This window comes from Nycticebus coucang, chromosome 10 (assembly GCF_027406575.1).
Source record: "Nycticebus coucang isolate mNycCou1 chromosome 10, mNycCou1.pri, whole genome shotgun sequence".
Taxonomy (NCBI): domain Eukaryota; kingdom Metazoa; phylum Chordata; class Mammalia; order Primates; family Lorisidae; genus Nycticebus; species Nycticebus coucang.
The window spans coordinates 12,855,136-12,871,212 of NC_069789.1; the positions used below are offsets into that span (position 1 = coordinate 12,855,136).

The 16,077-nt window shown below is 39.9% G+C and overlaps 1 protein-coding gene across 2 annotated transcripts in view; it reads right to left on the reverse strand.

Moving 5' to 3' along the window:
• EXO1 (exonuclease 1) overlaps positions 1-10,162 on the reverse strand; it is a 34,341-nt gene extending 24,179 nt beyond the window's left edge. The window contains exons 1-7 of one of the 2 annotated variants that reach the window (XM_053605937.1): positions 10,085-10,162; positions 9,397-9,621; positions 8,004-8,177; positions 5,996-6,115; positions 5,108-5,231; positions 3,497-3,634; positions 1,472-1,684 (exon numbers count right to left, since the gene is read on the reverse strand). In XM_053605937.1, the coding sequence (XP_053461912.1) occupies positions 1,472-1,684; positions 3,497-3,634; positions 5,108-5,231; positions 5,996-6,115; positions 8,004-8,164 (756 nt within the window). In that variant the 5' untranslated portion in view covers positions 8,165-8,177; positions 9,397-9,621; positions 10,085-10,162. Of the gene's footprint in view, positions 1-1,471; positions 1,685-3,496; positions 3,635-5,107; positions 5,232-5,995; positions 6,116-8,003; positions 8,178-9,130; positions 9,622-10,084 lie in introns of both variants that reach the window. The other variant, XM_053605936.1, reaches the window with a different exon arrangement.
• Positions 10,163-16,077: the final 5,915 nt, after the last annotated feature.

Below are 16,077 nucleotides of genomic sequence, written 5' to 3' on the forward strand. Positions count from 1 at the left end.
TCTAGTTTATATTCCTAGGTGTGATTTTACCATACATTATTCATCCTCAAAGTCCCTTTCATCCAGAAAGCAACAAAACAAACAACATACAAAACCTGAGAATTAAAACAAACAAATAATCTTAGATCATATTTTTAAACTCGGTTGACATTCTGATGTCTGTGAGAATCACAGATGCTTAAAGCTAGAAGGGATCTTAAATATTATACATCAAACCCACAGATGAAGGGAAGACCCAGTCAAGTAAGTGATTCCAAGTGACAGGCTAGTTAGGGCATGCGGTGCTCTTCCCACCTGGGACATGAACTCCCAAACTAGAAACCTTTCCATTATATCACAACACCCTTACCCTGGAGGACTTAGGCTTTCTACTCTTAGAAATGGAAAATGGGATTTCCGCTCTGTAAACTCTAAGGGCTTGAGACCCAAGATGGAAAACAAACTTCTTTAATGTATGTTTATTTTTTAAGAAAAACCATACAGTAGTGATACATGGAGTCTTGGAATATTCCAGAGGATGTATGACATAGGATATCAAATGAGACTGAATGAGGAAATAGACACAGGCTGAGTATACTTTATCCAAAATGCTTGGGACCAGAAGTATTTCAGATGTGGAGGATTTTTCTTTTTGTGGAATTTTGAAATATTTGCATATTCATAATGAGCTATCTTGGGAATGTGACCCAAGTCTAAACACAAGATCCATTTATGCTTCATATACATCCTACACCCACAGACTGAAGACAATTTTAGACATTTTTAATAATTTTGTACAACCCTCACAAGAGATCAGAAGTGACATTTTCTACTTGTCAGACTGGTGCTCAGAAAGTTTTATATTTTGGAACATTTCAGATTTTTGGACTATGGATGCTCCAGTTGTATGAGAATCCAGCTGTCTTCCATTAAGCCGTATGAAAGAGATTTGTATAAATGTACAATTCCACTTTCTCACAATTTTTGCTTTGAAAAATATGGCTATTTACCACAAAAGCATGCTATTTAGGTTAATATGTAATGAGCTTATTACATCAGTTTAAGTGAATTGATAAAGCATTTAAATTTCAGTTGTAACTTTCAATTTGGTAAATATACAAAATTAAGTAGCTATAACTTACATAAACAAGAATTACACCCACACAGAGCTTTTAGGACTGTGAAGGGATCCTGAGACCAAAAAATTAAAGAACCATTACTGTAGAGTAACAGGACAAAAATCAAAAGAGTGAATTTATTCTATCCAGTAATACTTAGCCCTTATGTCTCTTTATATATTCACCTTCATTTTAAAAGTCACCACTACCTGTACCTGCTGTAAACGTGGATCTTCCAAGGTTTGCTGACTGACTGCTAGCAAGGTTCTGGTGTTTTAATCATTTGTTTCTTTTAATGACGTAATATAGGCTGTCGACATAACATTAATAAAGTCTGTATTCTAAGTGGTTTATCTGTTATTAAAAATCAATACCTTTACAATATCTGGATTATTGGCTAGTCTTAGTACTTTGCACGCCTTTGCTAATCCAATTCCACGCAGTGAGGGCAGATAATCACAGCCTGAAAGGATACACATGTAACGAAACTTCTCCTCTGTGAACACATCCCCAAGTTGTTTGCACATCCCTAGGCGGGCCTGATCAATTTCCAGTCCATTCCCAAATTGGTCCATTTTTAAAATTACCTTCAAAAGGAAGGGAAATTATTAATAACTTGGAAGAGGCAATTTTATTTGTCATTAATTCTAAATCTTTCTTGTTCTTCACTGTTACACCGAGAGACAGGAGTTATAGGTTGGCAAGTTAATGATTACTAAATTTACAAATAAATTAAACTTAAGTATTTTCTCCTTCCTTATCTCTTACATTCTGAAGTAACCTTTTTTCTTATTATTAATAAGTAATACATGTTTATTGTAAAAAATTTGGAAAATACAGAAATTCAGGAAGAAGAAGATAGAAGTTGCCCATATTCCATCATTTATACTATTACTCAGCATTAATCTTTTCATATAGATGTTTCTAGTCATCTATGAAAACACTGTAAGCATTAACAAAACTGAGATCATCTTAGTTTTGCCTCTTAATTTCTCCCCTTAATATCTCATGACAAAGTTTTCCATTAAACAGTTTTATAAATAACTCTAAATAACTACATAGCTTCCCATAAGTAGATAAGTTAATTTATCTCACTAATTAAAACATATACAAGAAAAAAAAAAGTAGCTCGGAGCCTGCAGCTCAGTGAGTAGGGCACGGGCGACATATACTGAGGCTGGAGGGTTGAAGCCTGGCCCGGGCCTGCTAAACAAGACAACTGCAACCAAAAAATAGCTGGGCGCTGTGGCGGGCACCTGTAGTCCCAGCTACCAGGGAGGCTGAGGCAAGAGAATCTCCTAAGCCCAACAGTCTGAGGTTGCTGTGAGCTGTGATGCCACAGCACTCTACTGAGGGTGAGATAATGTTATGTCGACAGCCTATATTACGTCATTAAAAGAAACAAATGACTAAAACACCAGAACCTTGCTAGCAGGTCTCACTATGTCACTCTCAGTAGAGTGCTGTGGCATCACAGCTCACACTGTCTCAAAAATAAATAAATAAATAAATAAATAAATACAAGGATATGCTATAATTTTTTTTTGAGACCAAGTCTCACTATGTCACCCTTAGTAGAGTGCTGTGATATCACAGCTCACAGCAACCTCAGACTCTTGGGCTTAGGGGATTCTCTTGCCTCAGCCTCCCTGGTAGCTGGGACTACAGGCGCCCACCACAACGCCCGGCTATTTTTTGGTTGCAGTTGTCATTGTTGTTTAATAGGCTCAGGTCAGGTTCGAAGCCTCAGCCTCAGTGTATGTGGCCAGCGCCCTACTCACAGAGCTAGGGGCGCTGAGTCAGAACATGTTATCATTGTTATTATCTTTAAGAAATAAAATCTCATTCTGTTGCCCGGCTAGAGTGCATTAGTGTGATCACAGCTCAGTGTGACCTCCAACTCTAGGGCTCAAGTGATTCTCCTGCCTTGGGCTCCCTATAGCTAGAGCTAGAGCTACAGGTATCAGCCACCATACTCAGCTAATTTTCTTTTTTTTTTTTACAGGCGAGATCTTGCTATGTTGCCCAAGCTAGTCTCAAACTCTTGACTTCAAGCATTCCTCTAATGTCAGATCTTGCTATGTTGCCCAAGCTAGTCTCAAACTCTTGACTTCAAGCATTCCTATAATTTCAGTCTCACAGAGTGCTAGGATTAGTGGTATGACTCACCAGAACCCTCCAACCTTAAGGCCTTACTCTAAAAAAAAATCCAGATTATGCAATAGTCAAGCAGCAAAACACTTCTTTTCATTTTAAAGAAAATAATTAACATTATAAAAATAGATGCTAATTATAGACAATAAATTAATTATTCCTGGAGAGGAAAAACTTCAGCTCCTTGACATACTCACACTACTTCCATCTACATAGAAAAGCAATAAGCAGTTGCAGTTAAGTACCTTTTTACAGCCAAAAGCCAGGAGGTCAGAGTCCTCTGTAATTATAGCTTGTACAATACCAGCTTTGTTGAGATAGGCCAACTGTGCATCAGCTTCATATGGAGCCACGAGGCAATCTACTCCCTGAGACCGAGCAGCCTGTGTGAGAGGGTCACTGTTTATCTGCCGCACAGCTTCTGGTTAGTATTATACCAAACAACTTCCTGTTTCAAATCCACTTCACTACTAATCTCTACATACACATACTAACATTATCTTTAAAAAATCATTTCCTTTAGAGTTTTTCTATCTTTAGTTCTAGTATAAGTTTAACTAATCATGTAACATTAAGAAATCAAAACAATACATAAATTTGGAGAAAAGATATATTGCTACACCTTCAGAACAACAACAAAACACCTTCAAGCTACAAAATTAATTATTTCAAATTGCTTCCATCTTAAGAATGGTTAGGTTGCAAAACAATAAATTTGTTTGGACCTTTGAATATATTTCCCCATAAAAATAACAGCTTGTCCTGTTGATCTGATACTATGTTAATAAAATTATAGACCCATGTCACTATATTTAAACCAACGATCATAGGCAAATACTTCTAAAATAACCTTGCAAAGAAATATAATCCCTATCCCTATTTCAAAATCCAGGCAGTTGGAACAGGTATGTCCTTGCCTCAAGTCAGGGGAATAATTCCTAAGGCCTGAGGAGCACCTTGGGTAACTAAAAAATGTGGAAAGAGGTACCACGATCCTGCTTCTATTAAGATTGTTGACAATTTGCAATCTACAAGGTTTTTTCTTTTTGCCAGCAAATGTCCTACTCTCAGCCTTTTACCCCACTATTTGGGTGCAATTGGGGTTTCTTCTCTACTTCTGCACACAGGGTAGCCTCTTCCTGTGGCAAACAGAGGGCACATTTCCCCTCACATTTCATGCTTCCTCCTGCACTCCATCCTTTTCTTCAACCACGACCCATACAGAAACAGCAAAGAAATACCCATACGATTAAAGAGCCCAGATAAGAATTTTAGTGCTTATTTCAGCTTAGGAACCAAATGGCAGATTTGTAAGCTAAAAGAAAAAGCTAATCTCCCCTTTACCATCATGCCTTTACCAAGCAGTGTGGACACAGGCCCTAAACAGGAGAGAGTGAAGGTTGGGACTGTGGGCACAGTGATAAAGAGAAGCTTTTACATAGCAGCAGATGAAGGATAGAAGTCTGCAGAGGTCCTGAGCTGTGAGAATGGTTCAACAGATCTCTTCAATCAAGAGTGAAGGTTTACAGTAAGTGTTGAAGATTATATGTGAGGGGAGACCGAAATCCCATTTTCTCCCTTTCATCTCTATGGAACAACGTGCTGGCAGAGTTTAACTATCCAAGTCACTGATCTCAAAAGGAAGAGCCTTGCTATTCCTCAGGATTTTTCCATCGGAAATTGTTGGACTCTAATCTATAGAATAATACTGTTTCATTCTTCCTCTGACGCCTACCCTTTACTTCAGGTTAGATCTAAAATAATTTTCCTCCCCTGATTTTTCTGGCTCTCCTATTAGTAAGTATCTTAAAAAACTAAGCCATTTGTTGCTTTGGCTTTATTTTTTATTCACTTACTTTAATTACTTTGTGGGCCATAGCATGTGTGATATTGATAGATCGGGTAAAACATTCTCGGGCTTCTGAGACTTTTCCCTCACGAAGAAGCTGCTTTCCCTTAAGAAGACTGGCTTGTCGTCTTCTGTAAGGCAAGAACATTTTTAAAATATAACAAAACATTTAAGAGGCTGATTAAGAAACTATAATAAAACTGTAATTCAAGAAACTTTCCTAGAATTAAAAAAGTGCATACCAGGTCCTTGAGAATATTAAACCAGATGCCCTGGGCTTCTAGGCAAAAAGAACAAGTGATTTATGTGTGCGCACACACACAATTACATTTTTCTACAACAATGCTGTATGTCAACAGAAAATACAGTAACAAAGCAAGGCAATACAGTAAGATACCTTTTAAAAAAGCGAAAATAACCTAGTACATGCAAAATATTTAAGAAAATTTGTTCATATACTAGGCTATAAAATATGCCTCCATCAATTAAAATTCTATTCATTTATCTTTAGAGGCAGGGTCTTGCATTTGTCACCCAGGCTGGCTATTATACATGCGATCATGGCGCATTTCAGCCTTGAACTCTTGGGCTCAAGCAATCCTCCCTGCCCTCAGCCTCTTCAAGTACCTGGAACTAAAGGTAAAATCAACATGCTAAACATGTTAAAAATTTTAAAAATTGTTAACCTACAGATGATACCCCGTTTCCCCAAAAATAAGACAGTGTCTTATTTTAAGGTGTGCTCCCAAAAATGCACTAGGTCTTATTTTCAGGGGATGTCTTATCCTTCCTGTAAGTAGGTCTTATTTTCGGAGGATGTCTTATTTTCGGGGAAACAGGTTAGCATCCGACCTTAGTGGAATTAAATTGGAGATTAAGTAGAGAATTGACTTACTCTCTTCTGGACTTTTCTACTTCCTTTTTCGAAGGTAAAGTACAGCCATCAAATACGAGAATAGGCTTGATTCCATGGGACAGTAACATATTTAAAAATTTCATGCAAAATCCTACATATCTATGGAAAAAAAAGAAAAATGCACTTAAATGCTTTGTCTTTCTTACGGTATTAACTTTTGCTCTATGTTAAGCCAGATGAGATAATTCTGACTGAGGTTTTTCTTTTGGTTTTTAAGCAAATGTTTTTATGGGAAATGGAAATTCTAATTTATTAGACTTGGGTTCAAATCTTGCCTTGGTTCTTATGAACCATGTGATGTCTGGTACGTTACTTGACCTCCCAAGCCTTGGTTTCCGTATCTGTAGATTAAAGAGCTTCGACATCTTTAATTCTGTCATTTTTGGCTCTAAATCTGGTCTTCCCCATTTTTTAATTTAAAAAATTTCAAATCTATTAAAAAGTTGAAAGAAGTACAATAAACATTTGATTCCTCCAACAGTATCATATCACACCTGGGAAATTTAACAGCGACACAATATTAATACATAGTCTGTGTTAAAATTTGCCCAATTACCCCAATACTGTTTCTTATATCCAGGTATCCTGGTAAATGTCTAACAACTATTTCTGGGGAAAGGGTGCTTGATTTTCCTGAAAATGGTGATTAAGATACTGACATGGAGTCAACAAAAGCGAAGTTGAGAAGAGGCAGTGTACAGCGAGCTTTTACGAGCTGGCCACAGCATACTGCTGCTACTATTTTTTCTAAATTCAGGATCCAGTCAAGGATCACATATTTCATTCAGTATTTTTTGATTCTGACAAGGCAATTAACAAAACAGCTGCATTTGTAACACCCATTATTTAGTAGAAGTTTTTTTAGCCCAAAAATAGAAACAGAAAAACATAATCTTAAAAGATAATCCTTAAAATCAAATATGCTCTTCTTAATGACTCACAATACTAACGTTCTTTTTCTTTTTCGTTTTGCTGTACATCAGTGACAGTGAACCTGCACTGGTACAGAATAATGATTGGGACCTGCTGGTTATCAGGCAAAATTTAGTAGAAAGCAAATATGCAATTGTAATGAAATTTTAAAGCACAATTACTTTCTTTTTTTGTTAACTAGGATTAGCAGTGTGCTTTCTGTACCCAAAAAATGAGTGTCTGAAATCAGCATGGATTTTCAAAACATTGTTAAAAAGTTTATCTTAGGCTTGGCGCCTGTAGCTCAGTGGTTATGGTGCCAACCACATACCCTGGGGCTGGCGGGCTCAAATCCGGCCAGGGCCTGCTAAACAATGACAACTACAACAACAACAGCAACAAATAATAGCCAGGTGTTGTGGTGAGCGATTGTACTCCCAGCTACTTGGGAGGCTGAGGCAAGAGAATCGCTTAAGCCTAAGAGGTTGAGGTTGCTGTGAGCTGTGATGCCATAGCACTCTACTGAGTGCAACACAGACTCTTGTCTAAAAAAAGAAGTTATCTTAGATAAAAAACAAATGAGGCAATGTTGGGTCCATCTTATTGCTAGGAATAAAAACTAGGCCTGTTATCCTAGAAAGAAGTCATTCCTGATTTGGCAATATTCTAGAACATACACTCTCACTTCTTGATAAATTCTGGCACTGAGTGAAAACTATTTGGTTCTGGAAAAATAATATTGTAAGTCTCATTCTTTTTTTTGAGACAGTCTCACTTTGTCATCCTTGTTAGAGTGCCCTGGTGTCACAGCTCACAGCAACCTCAAACTCTTGGGCTCAAGCGATTCTCTTGCCTCAGCCTCCCAAATAGCTGGGACTACAGGCACCTGCCACAACATCCGGCTATTTTTAGAGACGAGGTCTCACTCTCGCTCAGGCTGGTGTGGAACTTCTAAGCTCAGGCAATCCACCGGCCTTGGCCTCCCAGCCTCCTAGGATTAAAGGCATGGGCCACTGCTCCCAGCCCTAAGTCTCATTCTTAACTATCAAAGAATTAATATAAGGCCCAAGCTTACCTATCAGTAGGTTCACCTTTGGCTAGTTTTTCAGCACAAGCAATAGCTCCTTTGTGAAGCCAGCAATATGTATCCACAGCTACTACCTGCCCTTTATACTTCCTCACATGGATGGGTTCGGAAGCTTCTTTGATAAATTGTAGCAATCCTTGTATCCCCATAATGCCAAATTAACTACATGATATGAAAGGAAAAAGGGAAAACAGCAATATTTAAAGCAATATATTCATCCAAATGTCAGAGAAAAATAAAAGAAAAATAACTTGAAATTTGATACAGAAACTGTTATTGATTAGATATTTGAGAATCACTGCTGTTAAATATTTTAACTGAGCTCCTCTTGTTAAACAATTTCAACAGTCTATAATTTACACTAATCATTAACACTACTTCTAATATCACTTGACAGTTGCTTAATGGTTATTCTTTCCAAAGTGCTTTCACATTTACAATCATTACATATGCTCCAAATTCTTAACACCCGAGCAGGCACATAGAAACTACTAAAAAATGCCTCCCCTCTCTTCTAAAAGACACTGTTAAAATCTACACAACTGTTTTAGAGGTGGCATCACACCACCTCTAAAAAAGGCACTACGAAGAGCCAACACACAAATTTGCACAGTAGAAACCTGAAACACCTTGTAGAAAGGCAGGCATTTCAATTAAAAAATAAAACAAATGAAACAGTCAAACAGAATTACAGAAATGAATCTATACTTTTTTAGGGCTGAAATTCCCTGCCATCAGAATGCACCATTCCAAGCAATAAACATTATGGTCATAAGCAGTGGTGGTGCCTGGGAGTAATTCCATCAGATTCTCTAAAGCTATCCCCAAAGAAATGTGAAACTGTTTGCTTTACAAATACAGCCTCAAGACAAGTGCTTTAACTTACTATCTTTCCATTGAAGTTGCAGCCCTCAAAGTCCTTTCTATACAGAAATGCTAGAAATGACACAGGCCTTTCTGAAAAGATTACTCCCCCGGCCACTCCCTCCGATAAAAAGTCAGCAATGGGCACCTGAGTAGTTGCTTAGCATTTCATGATACAAACCTCTCCTAAGAAACATCAAGCTTGGAAGAAAGGCAAGAAAAAAAAGTACAGGATCAGAAGTTAGCCTTACCCTGCTGACACATTAACAGAGCTCTGATGCAGTTCTCAAATTTCAGAAGTAGCAGATTATCAACTCCAATCCCAGTAACCCTGATTCAGTAGTTCTGGAATGAGGCTGGGGACTCAATTTTAAAAACCAGAAGCAATTTGGATGTAGGTGGTCCTCAGGTCACAGTTTGAGAAAGCAATTAGTCTCTTACTTCGTAGACAATGTCTAAAGAGAATTTTCTTTCACTCTGAGGAAAATGGACATAATACTCAATTGATGAAACTTACATAAGTTTCTTCTAGGCTAGGCATATATCCTTGAATAAATATTTCCCCTTTAGCACAGTAAGAATGGCTGAGTGCAATACAGCACATATCTTAAGGCGATCACGGGCAGCACCAGAGGTTACAGTAACAGCAACTTCACCACTTTATCCCTCTGTCTCGCGGAGATGTGTAGGCGTACCCCAAAAGCCCATTCCAGACAACACGTTTGTTGTTGTTTCCTTTGGCCTGCACAACATTAAGGGAAAACTCAATTTGTCAACATTCAAAAGTAAGGAGAGTGCACGTAAAAAGCGGACTGCCGACTTCAGCGGAAAAGTAAGGGAAGTCCCACAACCCCGGGGCCAGCGCTACCCAGGAATCACCTGCTCTCTAATGAGCGCGGGCGCTCCCTCTGTTCTCTGAATTGCAGCCCTAGCCTGGCCCACACGTTCCCTCGGAATCAAGTAACACATACTCCCCCTGGGAAGACCGCGCCGGACCCTCTCTTTCCTTCCTGGCAGATTCTAAGTACCTACTGGAGGGAGGGAGCTGACGCGCAGACCGCCCGGCGGGGTCCAGGGGGAACCCACCCATTAGCCCCCACACACCCCGATCCCTCACTCTCCAAGAAAGGGTCTCCTCCCCGTCTGCTCGAGATAAGCCAGGCAGGGAAGGGTTCAGAAACGCGCCCCCGACGCCCTTCACTCACTTTGACCTGAGCAACCGAGGGCCACAGCGCAGAACACTCGCAACCTGGCAGCCGCGGCGCGCTAAGGGCCCAACTTTTCAATTTGCGCGGGATCACCCAGGGCCCTGCCCACCGGACGTGACGTCAGCGCGCACCTCGTCACGCTGGCTCCACCCCTCCCCGGCGGCCTCCGGTCTGTCAGGTCCGGCCCCGGGCTCTCTTCCTGGCTGGACGTGGTCGCGGCTCGCTGCCCTGCGACTTTGGTCGCAGCTGCCAGCACAAGCTCCGTGCGCCCTCCTGAAGGCGTGGGCAGAAACGGTGCTCCTGAAAGTTGGAAGGTTTTGCTCTCGCTGGGGCTTCTGGAAGTTGTAGTTCTCGTCCTTCTGCGGCTTCACTTCCGGTAGGCTGAGGTTTAGAGGGCGCCGCCGCGTGTCTGGGATGAGGTTTTTAACACCTCGAAGAGGAGCCGGACTGGCGTTACTCCCCTAGTCCCACTCAGCACCATTGGCCCCCTTCCCAGTTCTTTCATTCTCTTTATAAAACTAAGCCCAGTCATCCCTTACGAATTGAAATGGAGTTAAGTTCGCGCTAGACAGTTTTTCCTATTGCAATAGTATTATTGGTTAAAATCCACCCCTACCACTTTGCCTAGTAACTGGCTTCTTCATCTATTTTTAACATAAGTCAGGGAGAATTTTACCTATATAATAACAAAACAATCTTGAAAACAGACCTTACAGAAGACTTCGGTGGGGCTCCCTCAGTGCTCTTAATGCTCACACCTGGTTGCCGTTTTAGGAATTTGATGGTCAAAAAATTTGGAAAGAACTTTAGACCAGAAAACAAAGTGGGTTCTGGACCCCGAGATCAGCAGGAATGATACTTCAAAACTACGATGCAAGGAGTTGAAGGGGAAGAAGTGAGCATATTATTTAAAATGCTCCCCTGTTAGCTTCTCTACTGTTATTTCATGCTTCTTTTAAAGTCTTTTCATGACCTTACATCCAGCACGCCAATAAAAAATGTTGAAAAGGTGACACTTTGGGGAAATGTGTTTAGGTAAGCAGGGTTGTCTGCTCCCCAGTGTTGTTCTGTAGAGCTGAGACTAGGAGAGAAGATGAGAAAAGTTATTTTTTTATTCCTATTCCAGCGGCTATGGTAGACCTCATCCTACCAGCCTGGAGCAGATTCTAGGAGAGTGGGAGACAGTTTCAAACCAGAGTAGATTAAAGAGAAACTTAAATGTGGTTGGTTTGTGCTTGTAGAGAAGTGTTCTTATAGTCCTTGGACCACACTGCTTCAATACCTTGGATGCAAGCAAGAATATGCCACCCATGAGGATCTTAGAAATGAACCCCCAAATCAAAAAGGTGCCCATAAAAGCCACATGGAATCTATCATAAAACTAACATAAGAAATTGTTGCACTGCAAATAGCCCAGTGTTTACCAGTAATTGGACGCCGAAGGCTCCAAACTGGGTTTTTGGCTGGAGCTTTCAGAGATAGAAATTAAAAAAGAAAACATTAGTTATAAAAAAAAAAATTGACTAGGCATAGTGGCTTGCACTTGTAATCTCAGCACTTTGGGAGGCTGAGGAGGGAGGAAGATTGCTTGAGACCATGAGTTCAAGACCCGCCTGAGGGATATAACCAAATGCGAAAAGTTAGAAGGTTGTTTTGCTCTTGCTGAGGCTGTTGCTCTGCAAAAATTCTTTTACAAAATCAGCTGAGTGTGGTGGTGCCAGCTTGTTGGCCTAGATACTTCAGAGGCTGAGGCAGGAGGATTGCTTGAGCCCAGTAGTTCAAGGCTGTAGTGAGCTATGATCATGCCACTGCACTTTAGCCTAGGTGATAGAGCAAGACTGCATCTCAAAAAAAATTTTTTTTTTCTCTGAACATAATATTTTTACTCTTTGGGAGATAAAACTATTTAAATCAGTTTGTGCAATAACTTACTACATGCCTAAAGTATTCTTGCCGGTGGTAAGTGTTGTGGGGACACAAAGAGATGACCTGTATTTTCAAGGAATTTAGAATTTAGTTCTGCAGACAAAACACGTGTTCATCAAAAAGTTAAAACATGGGCGGCACCTGTGGCTCAGTGAGTAGGGTGCCGGCCCCATATACCGAGGGTGGCAGGTTCAAACCCGGCCCCAGCCAAACTGCAACGAAAAATAGCCAGGCATTGTGGTGGGTGCCTGTAGTTCCAGCTACTCAGGAGGCTGAGGCAAGAGAATCGCCAAAGCCCAAGAGCTGGAGGTTGCTGTGAGCTGTGATGCCATGGTACGACTGTCTCTAAAAAAATAAAAGTTAAATCATAAATAATGATGGTACGTTATTGAATTCTGAAGTTAATTTATAATGCATACATCCTTAGCTTAAGTTACAGTGTTACCAGTTCCCAGCTATCTTTAATAAGTTGGGTATTTGTTCAGCATACACCAGCATCCTGTGATCAATCTTTTTGCCTGGTACTTCTCAGATTCTCACTGTATTTTAATTGATTTTCTTCTTCAGTAGTTTGAAAACCCTTAGAGGTTGGGTTGGCAGATTTAGCAAATAATAACATAGAACACCCAGAAATTTGAATTTCAGAACAACAGATACATTTTTAGTATATTTAATCCAGTATTTGGGACATATAAAAAAATCCATGTCTATCTGAAATTCAAATTTAACTGTGCATTCTGTAATTTTATCTGGCACCCTTACCTTGATGGTAGCAATTATGTCTATGAATTTTCATATCCCAATTGTTTAGCACTAGTGTTGCTTTAAAAAAAAACTAAATTTGTTGGGCGGCGCCTGTGGCTCAGTCGGTAGGGCGCCGGCCCCATATGCCGAGGGTGGTGGGTTCAAACCCGGCCCCGGCCGAACTGCAACCAAAAAATAGCCGGGCGTTGTGGCGGGCGCCTGTAGTCCCAGCTACTCCGGAGGCTGAGGCAAGAGAATCGCTTAAGCCCAGGAGTTGGAGGTTGCTGTGAGCTGTGTGAGGCCACGGCCCTCTACCGAGGGCAGTAAAGTGAGACTCTGTCTGTACAAAAAAAAAAAAAAAAAACTAAATTTGTGGACTAATAAATTGTATGACACCATGATTTCTGGGTTTTCTGAGAAGCTCTTATCTTCAAGTAGTCTATCTTGTTGAAAGATCAGGGGCCTTAATTTTTATTTTGGAAAATGTTGCCTCCATTGTTATAAGAGCAATGTTTTTTAATACATGAACCCCAAGGCAGATGATTTGGGGCCCCAGTGACAGTTGGGACCCCAAACTCTGGACAGCCTCTTCCCTTTGCCTGGTTTCAGGCAGGGTTGCTGGAACCACAGCTGAGCAGCACCTCCTTCCACATGCACACTGATGCACACACCGGAATTTTCCAAGAAGAGGCGAGGAAGTAGGGTTCTTTACAGTCAGCAGCTTTTTCCCAACCCCAGCTTCTCTCCAGACCAGAAAGACATGGGGCTGGGAACAACCTCAAGTGCTGGACAAGTGTGCATCCTATTGTCATCAAGAGATAGGCTGTTGTTTTCATTATGGATTGTGGATTGAACACAATATGGATTTGTGTTCAAAATTGGGTGCATGGAGTGTAAAGGCAAAGATGATAAGGGAAATGTGAGCAGGGGTGGTAATTATTATATGCACATGGACCAGAATACCCTTTTTTTCCTTACTGATTATTAACAGCTCCAGTTTTGTGCGTGAGGAACTTACTTTCAGATGCTCATTTTATTATAGCTCAATTAGACTGATTTTTATTTGCGTTTGATTGTCTTTACATTTTAATATAGTTTAATGAATGACTTTGTTTTTATTGTGATTTTACAGTTATTTCTATTATGGCAAGTGGTATTTCCAGTCTAACATGAAGTTTGGTTTTTAAATAAATTTAAATTGAAAATGAATTGATATAAAGAAAGCCTATTAAGTAAATAATACAACAGGTATTTTGCATCAGTGGTAAACATGAATAAATGAAGTTTCTAAATCAGTCATTTCTTCCTTCTTTAAAATAACCCTTCAGCTACCCCATTTTTCTGCTGTCCTTATAGTGAAACTTTATGAAAGAATTGTCTGTAATTGCTATCTCAAGATCTTCCATTTGCTATTGTATAATTTTTCTTTTTTGGAGGAAATAAAATGTACATACAGAAATGTATGCTAATGCTAAGTGAATTATCACAAAGTGATCATACTGTATTACCTCTGCTGAGTTCTCCCGAAAGACGCTTTGTTCCTCTTTTCCAATCACACAGATCTTTGTCCTCCCAAAGGACCAATCTGTCTTAATGACATATATATTATTTTTGCCCTGTTTATAGAATTTCTATAAATGAAATCATGCAGTTTTTTTTTTTTTTTTTTTTTTCTTGAGACAGAGCCTCAAGCTGTCGCCCTGGGTAGAGTGCTGTGGCATCACAGCTCACAGCAACCTCCAACTCCTGGGCTCAAGCGAGTCTCCTGCCTCCACCTCCCAAGTAGCTGGGACTACAGGCGCCCGCCACAATGCCCGGCTATTTCTTGGTTGTAGCCATCGTTGTTTGGTGGGCCCGGGCTGGATTCGAACCCACCAGCTCAGGTGTATGTGGCTGGCGCCTTAGCCACTTGAGCCACAGGCGCCGAGCCAGATGCAGTTTTTATTCTTTAACATCTAGCCTACTTTACTCAACATCGTGGTGCTCGTCCCTATTATTGAGAGAACCTATAGTTGTTTTTTTCTTTTCATTTCAATGTAGAATTCCATTATGTAAGTGTATTATAATTCATGGTACTGTTGATAAATGTCTGAATTGTTTCCAGATTTTGTCCCTACTAGTAATGCTTCTACGCACATTTCCATAACTTTGTGTGCGTGTCACTTCAACTTCTACTACTATGGCTCTTACTCACTCTACTTTAGCCACGTTCGCCTCCTTGCCATTCCTGGAACATGGTGGGTACACTCCCACCTCCAGACTTCTGCATAAGCTGTCCCTTCTTCATGGGACAGAAGAGAATGCTCTTCTACATGGCTTGGTTCTTTACTTCTCTGTGTAATAAGTCTCTTCTCAGTGAGGCATTCTGTAATCATGGTGCTTTTTTTTTTTTTTTTTTTGAAAGAGACAGAGTCTCACTTTATCACCCTGGCTAGAGTGCCGTGGCGTCACATAGCTCACAGCAACCTCAAACTCCTAGGCTTAGGCAATTTTCTTGCCTCAGCCTCCCAAGTAGCTGGGGCTACAGGCGCCTGCCAGAATGCCCGGCTATTTTTTGTTGTTGTTGTAATTTGGCAGGAGCTGGGTTCCAAACTGCCACCCTTGGAATATGTAGTCAGTGTCCTACCCACTGAGCCACAGGTGCCACCCAATCATGGTATTTTAAATCGCAATTCCTATCCCTATTTTGTGACACCCTTTTTCTTTTCCCTGATTTACTTTTCTTCAGGATACTTACCACAATTGGGCATTTTATTTAAGATAGTTATTTATTGTTTATTTACTATATCCCACCTCACTTTAATAAAAGCTGTATAAGGACAGATTTTTGCTTCTCTTCTGTAAAATTGCCTGGTACATAGTAGACACCAGTGAATATTGGTTTGATAAATGAATATTGAAATTAGCCAATAACCTAGATCTGAAATAGTCACTGATATTTTTAAAGCTTAGACATTTGGGTAATATAGGTATTTGCAAAGCTGTCTTATAGTAAAATTAAACAATCCAGAAGTTACCAACATGAGTATAAATAATCTAAGATGTAGAATGTAGGAAGAACAAATATTGGTTCTCGTTCCCTACTGTGGAGGAAAAATGATTTTAAATAGCCCCCTTTTTTTCTCTGCAAGAAAACTATATAATGCATTTATGCAAAATGACTCTACTAAAAAATAATACAGCTGACTCAAAAATACACCTTCTAGAGAAAGTAGTATAGATAATTGGCAAAGCTGTCTTCATGGTGATTGAATTATTAGCGTTAACATTATCTGTGTATCTAAATAATAAAATTTACTATAAGAATCCTGAGGAGGTGG